Here is a 20,599-nt window from a genome sequence, read left to right as displayed (position 1 = left end):
AGTGAAGTTTCTCTACGACTTGATTTAGGGCCTTAATATGTTAGTTACTAATACATTTGTATATAGAAAGATGCGTGTACAGAAGTAATCCATGAGTTGTAACATACTTAAATTTTCTTTCAGTTGTTTCATATAGAGGAGATAACTTAAAAATAGTAATACCCATAGGAGGAAAAGGTTTGTACTATTATCAAGAACAGCTTCATGTCTCATCAGGTACATTTAACTTTGTTCCAGTGTTAAAACTTTGATAAAAATGGTTTTAAATCTGCCTTTAACCTGTTGTCATAAATACCAGTTTCACTTTTTTTTTTCTGTATTTTCATTTAATACATCAGTATTGGGCCTAAGTGGTATTCTGTAAATGCTTAAATTAGTATTACCCATGATCATTTTAATATCTGTGGTAATTGCTAAATAAACAAGGTCATCCATAATATACTGAACAATTTTGAGTTTTCACAAGCATTTTATTCTTCAGAGAATTTAGTCACAAGTGAAGAATTATTTAGCGTTTTGAGTTACATGTGTTTTATTTAATGAGTGGAAATACTGAAGTACTGGTGTACACAGTTAAATGGTAGTATTTAATAATTTAAATTTTATTTCTTATTAAAGTTGCATACATTACTTTCCTGTTGTTCCTGAAGTTATGTCTTTATTTCTTATTAAAGTTGCATACATTACTTTCCTGTTGTTCCTGAAGTTATGTCATATAGTAAACAGAAATGAGGATAATTAAAAAAAAAAAAAAAAGTAGTTCAGCTGGCCCACTGTTCAAGTCTGAAGAAGGGATGACCAGGCAATGTTGAAAGGAGTATGTAGAAGAAATATTCAAACAAAAAAAAGGAGGAAAGGTTATAATCTTTTGGGGTTTTAGACTAGTATTTTATTATACGTTCTACTCAATTCTCATTTTGCACAGCACACTGACCTCAAACTAAAAACCAAAGAGTAAACCATAACATGATATAAACGTCCAGTACAAAGACCTCACAGTTCAATTTAGGAACCTGGGCACTAGAACTTCCATTTTTGTTGTTTTTTTTTTTAAAGAGTTTACTTATTTATTTATTTAATTTATTTTATTTTGACAGAGATCACAAGTAGGCAGAGTCAGGCAGAGAGAGAGGAGGAAGCAGGCTCCCTGCTGAGCAGAGAGCCCGATGCGGGGCTCAGTCCCAGGACCCTGGGTTCATGACCTGAGCCGAAGGCAGAGGCTTAACCCACTGAGCCACCCAGGCGCCCCTAGAACTTCCATTTTAAGAATAACTAACTCATGATGCAAACAAGGTAAGCAATAGTGGGTCTGTCTGCTTAACTTCAAGGCGGTGATGACATTACTCAGTTTTTTGCCGGAGATAAAGCAAAGCGGAGACTGTGAAGAAAGGTCCCCAGGGGAAGCTCTTAACCAGAGCGGAGCAGCCACTCACCTTGTGAGGCAGCCCTGTTCCAGTGCAGCAGAGCTCTGGGGTAAGTCTCGTTCTCCCCCACAATGGTGGCTTCCCCTACAGGGCAGATGACATAAATACAAATCAGGCACTTAAGAAGGACAGACACTGGACTTTTAGGCTTCATTTACAAGGCAGGGTGTAAACATTACTTAAATAAGAATTGGGATATGGCAAAGATTGAATGAAAAAATCATTGTATTGACATCAAACCAGTATTAGAATAAAATACAGAGTTCAAAGGACTCACTGCCTCCATCCAGGACACATTATTTCCTGCAGCATGTTGTATCCACAGAACTAATAAGGAGACTAACTACTGAGCCACTTCTAAGGACCGATGTATTGCTGGAAAAACAATGTTGTTTTATCTGCTGTATTTTGAAAGATGGATTTACTGGAAGAAGTTAACTCTGTGACAAATGACAAATCGATTTCTACTGTCAACTCTAACATATAAAACTAACTCGGCTGGCTTCGGGAGCTGAGGGAAATTACTCAAGCATGTATGTTGTTCATGTCTATTTACAACAATAAAGAAGTTTCTTTGTGGCTTTTCGCTTTAAGCATGAACAGGTGACGGGATGTGAGCCTTTGTATTCTAAAGCCAAGGTGGGACGGCGGTGAGCCTTACTCTGATCAAGAATGAAGGCTGCATTGCTCTGCGCAACCTCGTAGCCCTGTTCGGCCAGCAGGAGGTACTGAATTACGGCAGCATTATAGTCGCCATCTTTATAGCTGTTATAGGCCGTCATAAGCCTCTCGGACCAGCGGCCTCGTTCACATACGTTCTTGAACAACTGCGAGAAGAGGAGAAGAAAAACCCGTAATAAAATAAGGAACATATGCCAGAAAATCAGTTTTGCACTTTGGCTTCCAGTGACTGTTAAGCTACCTCTGAATCTCTGGCAGCTTAAATATATACAGAAGTCTGGGATTTTATTTGAAGCTTTCAGTCTGTCTTTAGAAGAGGCTTATAAAAATAATAGTAAACAATTATATACCATTACCTTTGCCAGGTACTGTTCTAGTGCTCGCTTTAAGTACAGTATGTACAGAATTTGCCTTAAAGCTCCCATGAGGTCATGGGGAACACTCCATGAGATAAGTCCTATTAACCGCCCCATTTCACAGCCAAGGAAACTGAAGCACAGGGCGGTTTGGAAATTGCGCCAAGCATTCATCAAATGCCAACCTGAAGTGCCACTTATGAGAGAGCTAAAGAGATGCTCCCTTTGGGAGACAACAGCATTCCCCTTTACCACATTCATTCAACACAGACTTTTTTGGTGCTGTTTCAGATGCTTTCCAGGTGCTAGAGAGACTGCACACAACACCCCCTGTCCTTATAAACAGATTCTAGTGGGGAGAACCCCATGAGATCAATAAGCATGACAGTGACACACCCGCCCTGAGTCTTCCCTCAGTGTATCAAAGCTAATAATGGGTCGAGTCTGTTTCTACTCGAGACGAAATCATGGCAAAGAAAACCAGAATTAAAATGACAGACATTCCACTGGGGAAAACTGATGTCCTGTGTATGAGTCTGTAGAAAAGCCCTTACCTCCACTGCAGTGTGACACGATCGCATCACACCTGTGCCGCTGGCGTGCATCTGTGCTAGGTTATAGAAAGCCAAGATATGGCCTCCCTGAGAAGCTAAGTTAAAATACTTCAAGGCCTGTTTATAATCCCTCTTGACTCCAATGCCATCTGTAACAAAAATCACACGAAAGGTCAGAAATAGTCTTAAAGAAGATTTAGTTGAAGCACCAGAGAAGCCTTAAATAATGAGTAAAATTAAATGAAATTCAGAATTCTTACTCAGGAAAGATGTGAATCTTACTAATGCAGATTAGTATATTAATACAGATTAGCATAATTTACAATGAAAAACGAGATGCACAAATCACTGAATTGGGAGAATATTCATCAGCCAGAATGCGATAGCTCTCATTTCCATATCACAGTGGCATCTAGTGGGTAATAAGTAATGTAGGTCTTGGCATATCCAGCGTTTGATGCCAACGTTACTTACTATAGTACATAGAGCCGAGCTGCAGTTGCCCATCCACCCAGCCTTGCTCAGCAGCTTTCTGGAAATACTTTAGTGCGAGATCATAATTCTGTAGGAAAAGAGGTCATATGACCACATGATGAGAAAACTCAAAAGGCTGATCTACTCAGAAGTTAGGAGAGTCATTCATTAAAAAGAGTTAACAAAACACATACAAGATATTCTCAAAGAGCCATTAAAAAGACTACCTTCTAAGTTTTTATAATATACAGATGGTAGTCTATATCACAGAGGAGTTAATATATTTAAGACTGTGAACAATCCATATGTTCACTCCCAGAAAGCCTACACAATGCTCATTCTGGTTCTTTGGAAAAACCTTGGAACACAAGACCAGGACTTAAGAAACACTTATATCTTTCCTATTAACCAACAAATCTTTTTGAAACCTCAATTTTTCTAACATTAAATAAGGAAAATTATTCTCTCCTTATTCATTCTTTCCCTGTGCAGCTTATCAAACGCTGTATGATTATTAGATTTCAAATATTATACCTATCCATGGAGAAAAATTAAAACAAAGATCAGTACTGAATTTTCGTGTCCTAAAATGATAGAAGGAATCAAAATGAGAACACACTACTGTTTTCTGTGCTAAGGAACACCTATAGATTAGAATCCTAAACTTAACTACAGGCCCATTAAATACATTTTACTTGGAAAGATCATACAGAGAAGAGGGCAGCAATGAGAATCTCGGGGCATACAACATGAAGAAGTAGTACAGAGGAATGAGAAGCAATGGCCTAGGACAACCAAGAGAACTTGCAGAATTGCAGGGCAGAAAGAGTTCAAGTGACGTAGAATCAAAAAGTCAACAGTAGTTGACATTTGGGAGGTTATTGGTGACCTGCAGAGAGCAGTTACATGGGCAGAAGTCTGACTGCTAAGAGCTAAAAAGTGAGTGGTAGTCACTAATACAGTTCATTCTTTGGAGAAACCTGGCTTTGTAGTGAAGGACTGCAGAGAAGAGAAGTAGTAACTAGAAGAGAAGGAACAGAACAGAAAGATTTTCTCCCCTGAAATGGGAAAAACAAGCATTTTCTTAGGCTCAAGTGAAGAAGCAGGGAGGGAGAAGTCTGGGAGAGATGGAAGCAAAGGTAGGGTAGAGAGCATAGACAGCATGAGAGACAGCTTCACATCTTTAGTAAAAGTGCCAGAGACAGCCATTCGAAGAAGGCAGTTAGTGTGGTGGGTACTGGGTACTCAGAGAACAGGAAAAGTTTCAGCTTTTCCTATTTCAGTAGATACTTCCCTACCTCACCAGCTGACTGCCTGTTTAAGTCAGAATATTAGACCAAAAACTTACAACTTGAACTCCTCTTCCATAGAGGTAAGCCATTCCAAGTCCACTCTGTCCAACTGGGTTGCCCTGCAAACCAGAGAAAAAAGAGTGAAAGGATTCATTAGAAAACAAAACAAAACAAAAGAACAAAAGAATAGGCAAGACTAAATAACTACCAAAGAAGTAATTTACAAGCATACTCAAAAAATGTCTTTGCATTTTTCAATTCAAAATTCTCCTTCCCATCAGGTTAAATGAAATACTGACTTTCAGAGATTTGGGGGCAGGGGGTCTTCAGCAATTTGCTGAAAAAGAGGAAACAGTACATTTATCTAAAATTAAATTTTGGTGACTTACCTTATGACCACCTGTTCCACGAGTTTACGACAGAAAACATGACTACTGTATTTCTTAAAATTAAAAGTAGGTCACTTTTTGGGTAGTTTTTCATTGATAACCTCTCTCCCCAATAACGAAGGAAGATGCCATGGTGTAAAGTCAACTACCATGTAAAACAGCAATATTGGGGTCAGGTGGCAAAGATAACACTTAAGATTACTAGAATGCCACAAAACAAAGATAATCAATTGTTTTAAGACCTGAAAGAGAAAAATCTAAAATTCAACCTAAACTCGGACGGGCAGAGGCATCTTTTAAAAAGTGTCACAGCACCCCCTTGGGAAATACTCAACTGACATCTGGAACTGAAGTAATACACAGCCGGTGAGGAAATAAACACACACACTGGAGGCATACAGAGTCTTAAAAATTCATATGTAGTTTTCTCTGGGGCAAAGAAAGCCCAAGTTTTATATTTATGTTATCAAAAGTACCCAGTTATGTAAGTTTTAAAGCTCAAGTTGCAATACAAATTGGACAAATCATAATAACTCTCATTTGCATTAGTAAAATCAGTATTTCTCCAATGAGGAAACTTCTCAATGAAACTGAAACAGAGGTTTAATATTCAATCATTTGCACCCCCCAAATAAATTGCTTTTTATTGGAAATTTTTTTTTCTAGCCAGTCCATTCCCATTAATCTCATCTACATAAGTGCTTTCAGTCATGAGTTGGTTATGACTAATCCTTCAGTATAATAAACTTATTTATTAAAATAATAGTAATATGGCACACATTTCAATACACTGAGTCATGAGGTCTTACCATGTCAGCAGCTTTCTTAAAGTAGTGAAGAGCTGTCTCATTACTTTGTGGTACAATATCACTTCCCTCTGAATACATCTGAAAAACAGAACCTAATTTTATTAAAAATTATATCCTTCTCACCTATAATGTATTGCTATCTCATCTCATTCTGGTTTTTGTTAAGTATCGTGAAATCTTGGAACAGTTTAAAATTCCCCATCAGATATTTTAAATTTAAAAGTAAAACCTCAAGAGTAAACAATATTATTATATCCTCTTTGTCCTAACAAATTTCTAACTTTTCTATAAATATGAATATATTAAAATCAGTTCACAGATCAATCTCAGAAGGAGAAAACCTTTTATTCAAGGTGAATCTTTTCTCTCACTCTATCCCAGGGCAGTCAAATGGTTGGAGAGTTGCTTGGGGTCAGTGATCACATGAGAGAAAGGGGTGCTACTGACAACGCCCACTTCCCTCTCTCTTCCACCATTACTTCCCTCAGGGTAAGAAACAGGGTAGGCCTTAGGTTCAGGAAAAGAAATAACTGAAAGGTTATTTTAAAGGTTTCGAGCACTAAATGACTAGAATACCAGGTACAGAACATGATAAAAGGGCCAAGAGAAAGAAGAACAGAATGACCGAGGCTGTTTTCATCCACAAATTCTAAATTTACATTTAGAAAATGGCAATGAAAATCTTTTTTTGAGATAGGGTTAATTAGGAATTCAGAACAAGAACTGAAAGGGCTGGAATGGAAAGTTCTTAAAGGCTTAACAAAAATAGATGGGGAATACCAATTTCGATGCTATAATAGTGGGGATGTCTCCATGTATGGTTCTGAGGCCCCAAATAACTAGTTGTGATTATGTGGCAAATACTGATAAGATTTTTCTCTTTGTAAGAATCTTTGTGACAGATTTATTCTACCTGAGCATCCTAACCTTAGAATTTAGTTATGGGTGAAAATATCCACTGATTTATACTGTATTTGCTTTCAAAATAATGAAAAAGGAAGTTTTGAAACCGTGGCACGTTATATGGAATCTATTTGTTAGATCTCTAGACTTGAGTGTTTTCCTTGCTTAGAAAAGAACTGCATTGACGGCTGGGTAATGGCCATCACACTGAAGATGACTGAAGCCTTCAGACAAATTCCAACACTTTGTTTGTTGCCTCTACTCATTTGGAAGACAGGCAATTATGACAGACTTAGCAAAAAAACCCACACAGCATAAAGAAAAAAAGTCCTCATTATTGCATATGATACACACAACTCAACGATAGCTAACTTCAAAAGGAAATTAACACACCGATGAGGAAATGCTATTTCTTTACGTTACCTAAGAAAATTCCTGGAATTCGCACTTACCTTACCATAAGACACAATATCCTTATACTGGAAATTTGATTTCCAGTTTACTTTTGGTAAACTGTAGATTGTAACCAAAACATCTGCTTATTATGTAAACATTATATTATTATGTTATCATGTAAGAGTTCACAGGGTGTACAGTACCTTCCCCAAGAAGGCCATGGCATGTGAATTGCCAGCATTAGCTGCTAAATTGAAGTAGTCGAATGCTCTCTGTAAGAAAAGAATTTATTAAAATAATTAGTTTTTATAGAATCTGCCTTTTGCTTTTAACCAAAATAATCATTTCAGGAACATTAAAAAAAAATCTTGTAATATGGCAGCATCTCAGTTTAAACTGCATTATGACATCTCTTGGTTGCTCCAGGTACCCACCCCTCTTCATGCCCAATCCACCACTGAATTCTCTAACTTTCAGTACCCAATTCCTCTTGAATCAACCTATGATCTTCCACTACAATTCTAGGCTAAGCTACATTATCTCACACCCGAACTTCTGGAACTCCCCTCCTTGGTCTCCTTGCCTGTAGTCTTCAGTCACCCAATGCAACAGTTCAAAACACTTTACATGCTGGTCCTTACAGCCCCTTGACATTTTGCAGGGGGTCTACGGGCATTGAACAGACCCCCTGCTTACTTCAGTACTGTTCAACTTGCTCTCTGCACTCTGGTCCTTCCTGCCTCAGGACCTGCCACCTCCTGCTTATTAACCTTACCGGACCCTTTCATTCTCCTTAATAACAACAATCACAATTTATTACATGTTTGTTGGTGTGATCATTTAAGAAAATATCTAATATTCTAGTTCTATTAAACTTGAAGCTCTACAAAGACAAAAAGACTAAAGCTATTTTATCTAGCATTGTATCCTTAATGCCTAGCAGTGAACAGGCACATAGCAGGCACATTAATGAATTAATGCAGTTCTGTACTGGGAACTCCTTTTATCCTGCTGAGAAGCTGGTGAAAAAATTTATTGTTGTGTAGGTGTTTTGCAAGTAGGCAACACATACCAAGGATATCCCAAAACTTGTATAAAAGGCATGCAGCAGATTTTTCTCTCACCTGATTTTTATTGGCCTAATGACATACATTTGAATGACCTAAAGACAATGAAAGCAGTCAAAATGCCACCTGACTTAAACAAACCATGGATATTTGGTATAGTTTTAAGTGATAAGTGTATCCTGTTATCATCTACGTCTTAAAGTTGATGGGATACGGAAATGAAATAACCTTAATTAGAATATTTAACTGTTACGGCAGACTAACAGTTTATTAGTCTGACAAACATTTACCAATAACGCATTATGAGCTAGGCATTGTCAGATGCTAGGAATAAAGTGGCAAAGTCTGTGCTCTTCTGTAACTTACGTTCTAGCAGAGGAAAAACCTTAATTACATAATTAGCAAATTTACAATGGGTAACGGCCATTTTCGGAAATTGTAACTACGGTACATGACCTATTCTGGGATGGGGTTAGGAGTCTAGAGAAACATTAGGGGAAGAGATACTGGAGTTGAATTCTGGAGGATGAGTAGGAATTAGCTACGTAAAGAAAGGAGGCAGGATAATATTCACTCAAGACAGAAGGACTAGCATTCCAGAAATCCCGAGGTAGTTTCTTCACATTTTCAAAGACCTGAGAAAAGGTCCGTGTGCTTGTGACTCAGAAAGCAAGGACTGGTGAGGTAAGCAGAGACTGGTACAAATCCTGGAAATCATGTTAAATAAAGGTTTTGGTTTTCAAGCGACTGGCAATTATGGACTATTCAAGAGTTTATTTTATTTTTTAAAAGATTTATAGATAGATAGATCTATGAATGACAGAGACACAGCGAGAGAGGGAACACAAGCAGGGAGAGTGGGAGAGGGAGAAGCAGGCTTCCTGTGGAGCTGGAAGCCTGATGTGGGATTCGATCCCAGGACCCTGGCCTGAGCCGAAGGCAGACACTTAATGACTGAGCCACCCAGGCGCCAGGACCACTCAAGAATTTAAAGCAAGAGAACCACAGGATCAGGTGTGTAGTTTACAAACACAGGCTACTGCTTTTGAAATGCAAGCAGGAGAAAACTCACACAAGTGGCAGGTGTACCGATGGATACAAGCGAAGGGATGAGCAAGATTTAGGGCATAAAGCGCACAAAAGTTGGATACAGATCTGATTGCTATAGTTGTATACTCCTAATTTCTCACAAACTCGACAATGATTTTCCTCAGTTCTATGAAATATTTTCTTTTTCAATGATTTTATTTATTTATTCATAAGAGACAGAGAGAGAGAGAGAGAGAGAGAGAGAAAGAGAGAGAGAGAGAAGCAGGCTCCCTGCGAAGCACGAAGCCCAATGCAGTACTCAATCCCAGGACCTTGGGATCATGACCTGAGCTGAAGTCAGATGCTTAACTGACTGAGCCACCCAGGCACCCCTAAATATTTTCTTATTTATTATTTTTTTTAAAAGATTTTATTTATTGGGGCGCCTGGGTGGCTCAGTGGATTAAGCCGCTGCCTTCGGCTCAGGTCATGATCTTGGGGTCCTGGGATCAAGTCCCGCATCGGGCTCTCTGCTCCGCAGGGAGCCTGCTTCCTCCTCTCTCTCTGCCTGCCTCTCTGCCTACTTGTGATCTCTCTCTCTGTCAAATAAATAAATAAATAATCTTAAAAAAAAAAAAAGATTTTACTTATTTGTCAGAGAGAGAGAGAGAGAGAGCACTGGCAGATGGAGGCAGAGGGAGAAGCAGGCTCCCTGCTGAGCAAGGAGCCCGATGTGGGACTCGATCCCAGGACACTGGGATCATGACCTGAGCCCAAGGCAGCCACTTAACCAACTGAGCCACCCAGGCGTCCCACCCCTGAAATATTTTCTAATAGAAATTTTAAGACATACTTCTACCACATACCAAGTTACTGTGTATGTATTATTGGCAATATTGAGAACTAGATTTCAGAATTTAAAAAACCCTTCCCACCATTATGAGGTATAATCACATTTTTATTATTTATTAATCAATCTATTTTTTAATTTTAAGATTTTATTTATTTGACAGAGAGAGAGAGATCACAAGTAGGCAGAGCGGCAGGCAGAGAGAGGGGGAAGCAGGATCCTTGTTGAGCAGAGAGCCTGATGCGGAGCTTGATCCCAGGACCCTGAGATCATGACCTGAGCCTAAGGCAGAGGCTTAACCCACTGAGCCACCCAGGTGCCCCAATAATCACATTTTTAGTCTTCAGTTTTTTCAGGGGTTAGTTGGATCTTGAAAGATCATTTGTGATGACTGTCTAAGTAAAAAACTTGATACTGTAATTGATAAGAAATATATCTAGAGCATCGTTTCCTTCTACAACATGAAGTACAAAGCCCTGGGAACAAGAAAGTTACCTGATGATTTTGTTCTACTCCACGCCCTCCATGCAGATGCAATTGCCCCAGACCAACCTGAAAATTAACAAAAATGAGCAAAAGTAAATGGAAGCAACTGGTGTGTCATTAAATTAGACCAATAAGAAAACATTTGGTCATAAAAAGGTTTCTCTTTAGAATTCAAAAAAGTGAAGACTTAGTCTTAACTCCTGAAGATATTACTCTACTTTAATCTAGATTTTTTAAAAACTGAAAATGCCTGCTTTTAATTACAGGGTATCTTTCTGAAATAAAGATGAAATGAAGGCGACTTCAGGCAAACTAAAACTGAATTTGTCACCAGTGAACCCACTCTGAAGGAAATACTAAAGGATGTTTTGTAGGAGGAAGGCAAATTATCCTGGGAAGCCTGAAGATACAGTAAGAAATAAAGAGCAATGGAAAGTTAAACTTATGAATGTATCTAAATTATATGCACTGTATGTAAGAATATCATGCACGATTCAAAAATATATAGAATTAAAACCATACAGAGTTGTCTAAAGTTTGTACTGTCCCAGAAATGGCAAAAGTGTTCATTTATACTAGACTTTGATAAAAGAGTAGTAAAACAAAGTTCAACTATCACCTTAAGAGAGGGGAGGAGGTATAATAGCAAAAACACTGAAACCAAAAGAATGTAAGGAAAGAGATATGAAGCAGCATGGAAAAGCAAAATGAAAGCAAGCAACATAGAAAATGTAAACAAAAACATATTATTCATTACTTTTAATTAAAAGCCTGTCAGAATGGATTAAAAAAATAATAGTCCGATATGCTTCTAAGAGACATACCTTAAACATAAGAGGTTGAATACAAAAGATAGAAAAGATCTTCCATATGAATATTAACTAAAAGAAAGTGGCATAGCTAGCTAGTATCAGACAAAGTACAATTTAAAGCGAAAAACATTTCTGGAGATAAAAGAGGGCATTTCATGATATATAAGCTAGTTTAACAAAAAGATAACAGTATTGTCTATATGTACTCCACATGGCCTAAAATGCATTAAATCAAAATTGACAGAAATAGAAGACAAATCCACACCAAAGTGGGCAATTTAGACAATGCTGTCTCATTGCTAGATAGAAAAAGCAGGGAAATTTAGTAAGGATTCACAAGTTCTGAACAACAGAATTAAGAAACATAACTCAACCGTCTCTGCAGCCCTTTCGGGGAAGGGCCGGCCTCCAGCAAAGAAACATAACTCAACTGACACAGAGAGAGTGATACAACCAAAGACTGTAAAATTTACATTCTCTTTAGTACACAATATTTGCCCAAACAATGGACCATAAAGCAAGTCTCAGCAAATCCAAAACAAATAAAATCATACATGGCATATTCTTCTTCTTCTTCTTTTTTAAATTTAGATGTAGGCTCCTCACTGAGCACGGAGCCCGATGTGCGGCTCGATCCCAGGACCCAGGGATCATGCGATGAGCCAAAGGCAGACGCTTAATTGACTGAGCCACCCAGGCACCCTAGGGAGGGAAAATCTCAAGCAGACTCTGCAATGGGTGTGCAGCCTGACATGGCACTCCATCTCACAACCTGAGCCAAAACCAGGAGTCAGATGCTTAACTGACTGTGTCACCCAGGTGCCCCGTACAGAGCATATTCTGACCACAGTGTATCAACAGAAAGGTTTAAGTAATCAACAGAAAGGTTTAAGTAATAAATCTTCCCTTTATATGAAAACTAAGCAATTCACTTCTAAAATCACACATGGGTCAGAAGAAGTAACAATGAAAATTGAGCTAAATGTAATGAAAACTACGACAGCAAGAAAATGTATTCAACCACATATCAAGAACTATAAAGTTATAGAAGTTTAAGACAGTACTGATGCACAAGACATGCAAGAGAATATGAACAGGGCATTATTTGCAATGACCCAAATCTGGGAAGCGTAAAATGGGTAAATAAGTTGTGGGATTTTTTATATAATGAAATACCATGGAGCAATGTAAATTAATGAATTTCAGCTACATGAAAACACATGGATTAATTTCATAAACATAATGCTGAGCAAAAGTTGATACCAAAAGATGCTGTATAATTTTTTTTTTTTAAACATAAAATTCAAAACCAAGCCAAACTGATCCATAGTGTTAGAAGTCAGGTCAGTGGGCAACCCATGGCGGGGAGGGGGCTGCTGGGATGCTAGCTGTGCTTCATAGGAGGCTCACTTGGTGATCAAACAGGGGGCTGTATGCCTCAGATTTATGTACTTTTTTGTATTAAAGCTGAAATTTCCAGTAGTAAAAAGAAAGAATTATATACTATACCACACATGGATTTTTTTTAGCTTGAGTTTTCCACTGAATATACTGAAAGCTTTCCACAGTAAGTAGTATTCTACATAATTTTCAATGATTGCATAAAATCCCACTACACGGAAGTGTCATAGTTGAGCTAAATAATTCCCTATTTTGGGGCATTTAGATGGTTTTGAATTTTAACTGGCCTCTGATATAAAAGAAAGATGTTTAGTTAGACAAGATAATTGTATTATAATTTCCATGAGCTGAAATTTGTATCTTTTACTAGTTTTTTTTTTTTTTTAAACACAGGATTCCCTTCTGTTAAGTTTTAAAATCAATTGTTCTCAGAAAGTATCATCTCTCTATATATCTAAACCAGAAAAGACTTATAAACTGCACAGAAAAAAAGGCAGTCCTCCTTTTTATATCAGGATTATCAGCCCATGAAATAACAAATTATACATGGTACTTTGACAGATATACCATTCAATTTACATTGAAAAAGACTACTTCTGTCCTTGACCTTGAGAAAATTAATGGTCTAAGATGAGCAAAAGAAACATGAACAATAAATGGCTCTGAAGGGCATCTGAAATTCCCAAAGTTCCAGAGACTTTTTGAGAGTGGCAGTTTTCATCCTTGGTGACTCCAATAAGAGCCTTCATCATCAGTAAGACACTGTTCTGTTCAAGCAGCAGTTTCCAACCATGGTGCAACTGCCCGGCCAGCTTCTATGAACTATCAATGCCTAGGCTACATCCTAGATGAATCCAAGTGGGGACGTCTTGACAGTCCGAGACTCTTGGTACTTTCAAAAATAATAGCACTCAGGTGATTCTAACATGTAGTTAATAATGGCTCAGAGCAATGGAAATGTTTTTATGGATGTAAGTGCTTGCCCCAAGACTGTAATATATAATACAATAACATACGCCATGAAATGTTTAAACACATACCTGTGCTTGTACATCACCTTTTTCTGCTAGGAACTGATAGTATTGAATCAAATCTTCTTCCAGCATTCCACTATTCATTCCAGGATTTTCCACCTCGTCAGGCAGCCGTATTCTCTGTACTACTGAGCCTCCTGTCAGCGAGATATCACTAGCAACTGAAACAGGGGGACGAAGTAATAACATGGAGGAAGGTCAGAAGGATTGTTCCACAGAACAGAATTTCAGCTGTGCAACACTGACAGACACTATGCTAACAGTCATCTATAGATTACAAAACACTAAGTCTTTTCCACAAAATATTATTAAATAAGTGGTATCCAAAGCACGTGTGCGTGCACACACACACACACACACGCAAAGGAGATCTTCGTCAACTAGTGTAAAGATCATTCCACGTAAGAGAGTCGATCATGATTATTTCAAGTAGTACAACAAAAGCAGATGTATTTGAAGTTAATTCCATTCTGTTTTTTGTTTCTTTTGATAAGGTGAAAGGCAAAAAAAATAGATACCATGATTGGCAACAAGACGATAGTGAGTCAGTGCCGATTCACAGCTCTGGAGGACTCCGATGCCAGCCCAGTACCGATAACCCTGTGAGATAAGCTCTAGTGAGAAGACTGCAGGCTCACATGCTCCACTGGCATTCTCGTTGGAATGAATAAAGCCACCCACACTCAGAACGCACTTCTGCAGTCCCTTGATCCCAGTACATTACCACCTCATTTATCCTGTTTTAGGTTCTGAGGTAATTTATTCAGCAACTCCAAAAACCAGAATATAGCTGAGAACTAGGAAGTAATGAAGCTCCCACAGAAATCAGAACAGATGCTGTGAACTTTATGGATGAAGTGTGTGCATCTCACGTGTAAGAGAAAATTACTTAGGTTCTTGCTTAGAACACATTCTAATCTTATTGTAAACCTGATTTTAACGAAAATGGGTTGATCTACCAAACCAGCAAAGAAGCAACAAATCAGTAAAATAGGGAAGATGAGAGACTACTAGAAGGAGGCACAGTAACATGAGCAAAAAATGGTTTCAGCCTGAGGAGGATAGCTAATTATAAAGAACAGGGAAAAAAAAAAAAAAAAAAGTAGAGCTCTCTTGAGTCATTCAGCACAGACTCAAATAACTTTAGAAACTTTAACAATCCTTTGGGCACTATTGTATAATAATGTGTATAATATTTAATGTTCTTATTCTGTAGCCACTATTTAAGAAGATTGGTAAATAATAAAAAAAAGATATAGTTCAGAAATATTTAACATACTTTGCCATATAAAAATATACTTTAAATTTCTGGAAAATTCATCTAAAAGGAATTTTTCAATTACTGCTTGAGGAATAAATGTTACACTGATGAAAAAAGCCAACAGAAAAAAAACCTTCAAGATTAGTGAGAATGTTTCGGAAAGTTGGAGCAACATCCTTGTTTTTCACTGGCTTAAATTACTTCAGCAGTTTACATCTGTCACAGATGAGATCCAAGCTCCCTGGCATGATGTACAGCCCATTTACATGATTCTTGATGAGTTTCCTGACGTTCTACTCTCCAGCTACACTAAACAGCTTGTATTTTCTTGCAAGCACCACATTTCCTCATCACTGTCCCTCTGCATGTATTGCTCCTGCTGTCTGAATGCCCTTCCACTTCTATTCAATCACTGCTATTTATCCCTCAAGAATTACTTTAGTTACTTCCTTGCTCAGAAGTATCTCCTTTTACCTCTCTTTCCAACACTTGTGTGGGTTAAGAGCTTTTCTAGCTGTAATTATCTTCCTGTAATGATCTCCTAACTTGTATAAATTTAAATGTAAAACATAAATCAATTTTCAATGTAAAATAAATTTAAATGTAAAATCTCTGATAACTCAACTGAAGAAAGGATTTTGAAAAATATTTCCAACTTACAGAAAATAAGAGAGCCACTTATCACAAGGGCAATAGCCAAAGTCATAATTTCAAAGAAAAATGGTGGACTGTGCCAATTTTCATCCATGTGTAGATGTAAGTATTGTACCCCATTAACAAGAATTTGAAGAATGTTCAACTGAATATTTGATCTTAATGAATATAAGTACATCTCATTCATGAAAGCTAGAAAAGCTGTGGCCCCTCATGAACCAAAAATTCTGCTCCTCAATGTTACTAAAGTCTTACTTACCAAAACCATGTGCGCTATTAGGTTGCCCCCAAGAGCTCCAAAAGTATAATATACAAGGGCCTGGGAAAGAACAAAAATATCCTTAACTGAACACACGCGCACACTGACCCAATTCAAATGGTAGTATACAATAAAGCTTTAATAACATTACCTTCGCTTGACTTGAATTAACACCAAGTCCGGAGGCATAGAGAAAGCCAAGAGCCTGAAATAAAATGATAAAAGTAAGAACTCTTCCCTAGTGATAGTTTATCCACATAGTTTTATGAACAATGAAAAGCAGCAAGAATTTTTAGATCCTGAAAGACTTGAACAGTCCAAGTATGTACAACTATGGTTAATTAAAGAGCCTCAGAAATGCATTCAAGGTTTTACAAATCACACAATGAAATACAGCTAAACAAATCACTAAGTTTAGCTTGAAGATTAAAGACAGCTTAAAAAAATATTACAAAACCAAAGGTAAACACAAACATGGCTTGTACTTTATCTTGATCAACAGCTATATCATCACACTGACCCACTGCCTATCAAAGGAGAATACAAAATGAAAACAGCAAGAGGCTACCAAAATAAACATCCTAGCAATAAAAAGGGATGGCTAGGGTCATGTTGAAGGGCTAACAGAGAAACATGTCACTTTACAAAGCTGAAGTACACACAATTTTTCATTACAAAAACCCAAACAAAAAAACTCCAACCAACCAAACAATGCATTGATAAGGTTCTACCTTTGCCCACTGAGGACCATGAAAGTAAAAGCTAAAGTCAGAAAGGCAGGTGTGTTATGTGCCAGTGTTCATCAAAATCCATGAGCTCTTCTACATTTCTCAGCACCCACCGCCCTTGCACTTGGGTAAGGCCACGTGGCTAGGATGTGGCAAAGAGAGATGCAAGACATTTTTAGGCCTGGCCATTAAAAACTTTCCAGAAAATCCTCCAGCCCTCTCTTCTCCCTTCAGGAGGGCTCCCCACGTGTCAGATGGTGCAGCTATGTGGCAGAAGTGGCCCTTGACTGAGTCAGCATTAGGAAGAGTGACACAAGCAAGGGAACCACATCGACCCTGGCCCTGGCGTGAACAAGGAATACCTCTTTGTAGTGTTGGGCCACTGTGATTTTGGGGCTGTGCCTGTTACATTAGCTAAAATTAATTACCATGGAGAGAGTGCTTTGCAGTACGCAATATAAAGCACTGTGGCATTATGGGGTGCTATTATTAGAGGGGAAAGAAGCTTCAGAAGTACAATCGTTCTTCAGAGCCGAATATGTCTGTAGAATAAAGAATGCATGTGTGAATTTAGATAACTGGCTGATACAAAGAAGGGAAAAAAATCTTTGAAAATAAATGGGGAGTAATGAAGATATAACCTGTTTATAAATTAAACCAAAACCGTGTGAGAGTTGCAGAGTGGGTAGGTATTCAGACCTACAGAAAACAATGGTCACGATTTCTGTTATTATTTAAATAGTCTGAAAATAGACTCCTGCTAACCGTGACTAGAAACTTTACATTTAAGCAAATCCCACACCTCCAGTAAGCCTGAATTACTGAGAGCACTTAAAATCAATGTGGCTGCCTCCTAAATCCAGGTGTCAATCTTACTCTTACCCATGAGAAATCAAGCAGAGATTTTTTTACCAAATGGTGTGATGTGACATGGGATACAGAACATCCCCCAATGAGGCAGGCTTAGCCAAAAATATTTGACTTGAGTTCATCAGCCTTTAGCTCTGACATCCTCTATGGGAAATAGAGATGATGAAGACGAAAATAAAAGGCCAAAAGGAAGAAACAAACAGACAAACTGAAGGCGGCCATTCTGCAGAAAAACTGGCCCTATCTTGAACACAGACAAGAAAGGAAGGCAGGGACTCTGCTAACATTCATTAACAATCGAACAGAAGATGTCATCCTGGACTGGATACTGCTGAGGACAAAAATAGGGATAAAGGAAATGTTTTGGTTCACTGCCCTATGAAGACTGTCTGGGTGTTACCTTTACTGGATGGGAACGGTGAGGGCCACTTATTGAAAGAGCAAGGAAGGGAACAGTAGACAGTGACATCTCACTGTAATAAGTTCACATGCATAAATACACAAAGAGAAAGGTCAAGAAGGGTATGCATGCATTAACATGTTACCAATGTTCAGGTCTGGGTGGTACAGATAAGGTGTTTTCTCTTAGTTTTTTTTTTTTTTTTTGTACTGCTTCTGTAGTAAAATATATCTTTTAAAAAAAATAGGAAGATTACCAAAAGCTGGAGCATCTGAGCTTTGGAAAAAAGACAATGGGGAGTGATTTCAGATAAAAAAATAATTACCTTTATGTTTCATTCTGTACAGATTTAATTTGGAAAACTACAAATGTAATTGTGGTAAGATGCAGCTGCAAAAATCCCTTGGGTGAACACAAGTGTTCTTGGACAAGAGGATTGTCCAAGACTGGTAAAATGATCTGTCACAGGATTAGTATCTAAAGGTGTTTTACCTTCCAGGCTTACTTGTTCAGTGAGGGCAGAGCATAAAGAATAAACTGCTGTGAAAATAAACAAGTGCTATGTGCCAAGAGATTCTGCAGTGAAAGTACACTTACAGTTTGTCCCTTAGGAGAGCCTTCCTCAGTCAGTTTTTCAAACATCTCTTTAGCTGCCTGGATATTCTGTGTCAGGTAATCACCGAACAAAAGAGCATATGACACTCTCTCCAAGGCCTTGGTATGATTCATGCCTGCTGCCTTTTGAAGATACCGATATGCTCTTTAAACATAAGCAATTAAAAAAGACAAACAAATTAGCAATATTTTGGAACTGCCATTAAAATTTTTACAGAATCTGGGGCACCTGCTGGCTCAGTTGGAAGAGCATGTGACTCTTGATCTTGGGGTCGTGAGTCTGAACCCCACTTTGGGTGTAGATTACTTAAATAAAAAAAAAACTTTAAAAAATTTTTGTTGTTTTTTGCTTTACAAAATCTATGCAGATGCAGAATAAATAATTTCCTTATTCTTATTCTATAGAATCCCTCTGATATTTGATTTGCACTAAGCTATGTTACTTATATATGTAGAAAACATTCTGGGCTACTTTTGTTTTTTACATAAGGTACCAGTTCTGCTATTCCAATATTTTAGAATAGTCTAAGAATGAGAAAGAATTATAATACTGTAGTACCCAATAAATAATCATTGTAATTTTCTTTTAAAATCTTTGCAGACTTTAACAAAAGTCAGCTGAAATTAAGAGACATAAAATGTTAACTTGACTTTATGTTCTTTCCAACTTAACTTTATCTTCTTTCCAAATTCCTAAATTCTAGTGTTTGTCTGCAAGATAATTACAAAGCAAAAACAAAAAAAAACCACCTGACAAGAATTCCTTTTGTTTTATGTTATTTTGAATTCTGAACAATATACATATTCTTGGCGCTTGGAAACTATTATAATTTTAATTCTTTCCATTTTGCTTATTGTTCATTTTTGTGATGAGCATTTATAATCTTTTTAAGCCCAAAGCGCTGAAATGTGATGTAAGTAATACCCTTGATGTCTATAGGTCATATCAGGTTTTCTTAAAATACAGCCTAAGAAATCCTCTGTCTTCAGCAGTGCCGTTATAAAACAAGCACTTAGTGCTTTCTATCTCAGTAACGGCCTATGTCAGGGAAAGAACAGACTGGGCAATGCTACCTACTCTCTTTTCTGGCTTTTCTTGTTGCTTCCGGTGAGGATTTTCATCCCTGTCTGGTACATCATTTCCGCTTCCTGCATTTGCCGCCGTTTAGCGGCCTCTTCTTCAGCTAAAAACAAAATGTCAGATGCTTTTAAACTGATTTTACTTTTAAACCAATTATTTATTAAACATCAGTATATATTCTTTCTTCTAGGTAGTTACCACTACAGTGATCTTTCACTCTTTCCCAATCTGACTGTAAGGACATATGATTTTATGTGTGGCCTTTATCTGACTAAAGTTAAGACTTAAAAACAAAAAACAAAACAAAACAAAACAAAAAAACCCCCAACACTCAATAAAATCACTTCCTTGTAAAGAAAGTTATACCAACTTGTTTTTGGAAAGTGCTTTTCTGCTAGTAATTCTAAAACTTTTCATATAAGTCAACTAAAACTCCAGTACAGCCTTATGATTATAATCAAGGTGAGCTAAAATCAAAGAACAAGAAAACAATTTAAAAAAATCAATAGTTAGAAAAAATACTGTTGTAGTCAAACGACACTTAAGCCTCACCTAAAAGGCTGTATCTTTACAAGGAGAAAATATGTGACTAATTACCTAACAAAGAATTAGTGAAAAAAAAAATGGATTTTTATTAAATACAGATTCTGATTTAATAGACAAGTTCTGCTTTTTCCTATGTACTGATACAACACTGAAAATTATAGCATTAGATTTCCCCAAAATTATTTTGCTACTTTAAGAAAGCATTTTAACAGAAATCTAAAACTTATC

The 20,599-nt window shown here is 37.4% G+C and overlaps 1 protein-coding gene and 1 long non-coding RNA gene across 2 annotated transcripts in view; one reads left to right on the top strand and one right to left on the bottom strand.

Moving 5' to 3' along the window:
- SEL1L (SEL1L adaptor subunit of ERAD E3 ubiquitin ligase) overlaps positions 1 to 20,599 on the bottom strand; it is a 58,619-nt gene that overhangs the window by 12,748 nt on the left and 25,272 nt on the right. The window contains exons 5-18 of the mRNA XM_046008051.1: positions 19,823 to 19,928; positions 18,727 to 18,889; positions 16,283 to 16,336; positions 16,132 to 16,191; positions 14,476 to 14,557; positions 13,964 to 14,118; positions 10,720 to 10,776; positions 7,482 to 7,550; positions 5,980 to 6,057; positions 4,838 to 4,900; positions 3,490 to 3,577; positions 3,016 to 3,164; positions 2,086 to 2,251; positions 1,434 to 1,508 (exon numbers count right to left, since the gene is read on the bottom strand). Of these exons, the coding sequence (XP_045864007.1) occupies positions 1,434 to 1,508; positions 2,086 to 2,251; positions 3,016 to 3,164; positions 3,490 to 3,577; positions 4,838 to 4,900; positions 5,980 to 6,057; positions 7,482 to 7,550; positions 10,720 to 10,776; positions 13,964 to 14,118; positions 14,476 to 14,557; positions 16,132 to 16,191; positions 16,283 to 16,336; positions 18,727 to 18,889; positions 19,823 to 19,928 (1,365 nt within the window). The remainder of the gene's footprint in view (positions 1 to 1,433; positions 1,509 to 2,085; positions 2,252 to 3,015; positions 3,165 to 3,489; positions 3,578 to 4,837; positions 4,901 to 5,979; positions 6,058 to 7,481; positions 7,551 to 10,719; positions 10,777 to 13,963; positions 14,119 to 14,475; positions 14,558 to 16,131; positions 16,192 to 16,282; positions 16,337 to 18,726; positions 18,890 to 19,822; positions 19,929 to 20,599) is intronic.
- LOC123943760 lies at positions 187 to 12,060 on the top strand. Its single transcript, XR_006818667.1, has 3 exons — positions 187 to 216; positions 1,329 to 1,473; positions 10,977 to 12,060. It is a non-coding gene; the product is annotated as an uncharacterized LOC123943760 (long non-coding RNA).

Source organism: Meles meles, chromosome 6 (assembly GCF_922984935.1).
Source record: "Meles meles chromosome 6, mMelMel3.1 paternal haplotype, whole genome shotgun sequence".
Classification (NCBI taxonomy): Eukaryota; Metazoa; Chordata; class Mammalia; order Carnivora; family Mustelidae; genus Meles; species Meles meles.
Note: the sequence above shows the minus strand (reverse complement) of the source record. Positions and strands in the feature narration are given on the sequence as shown.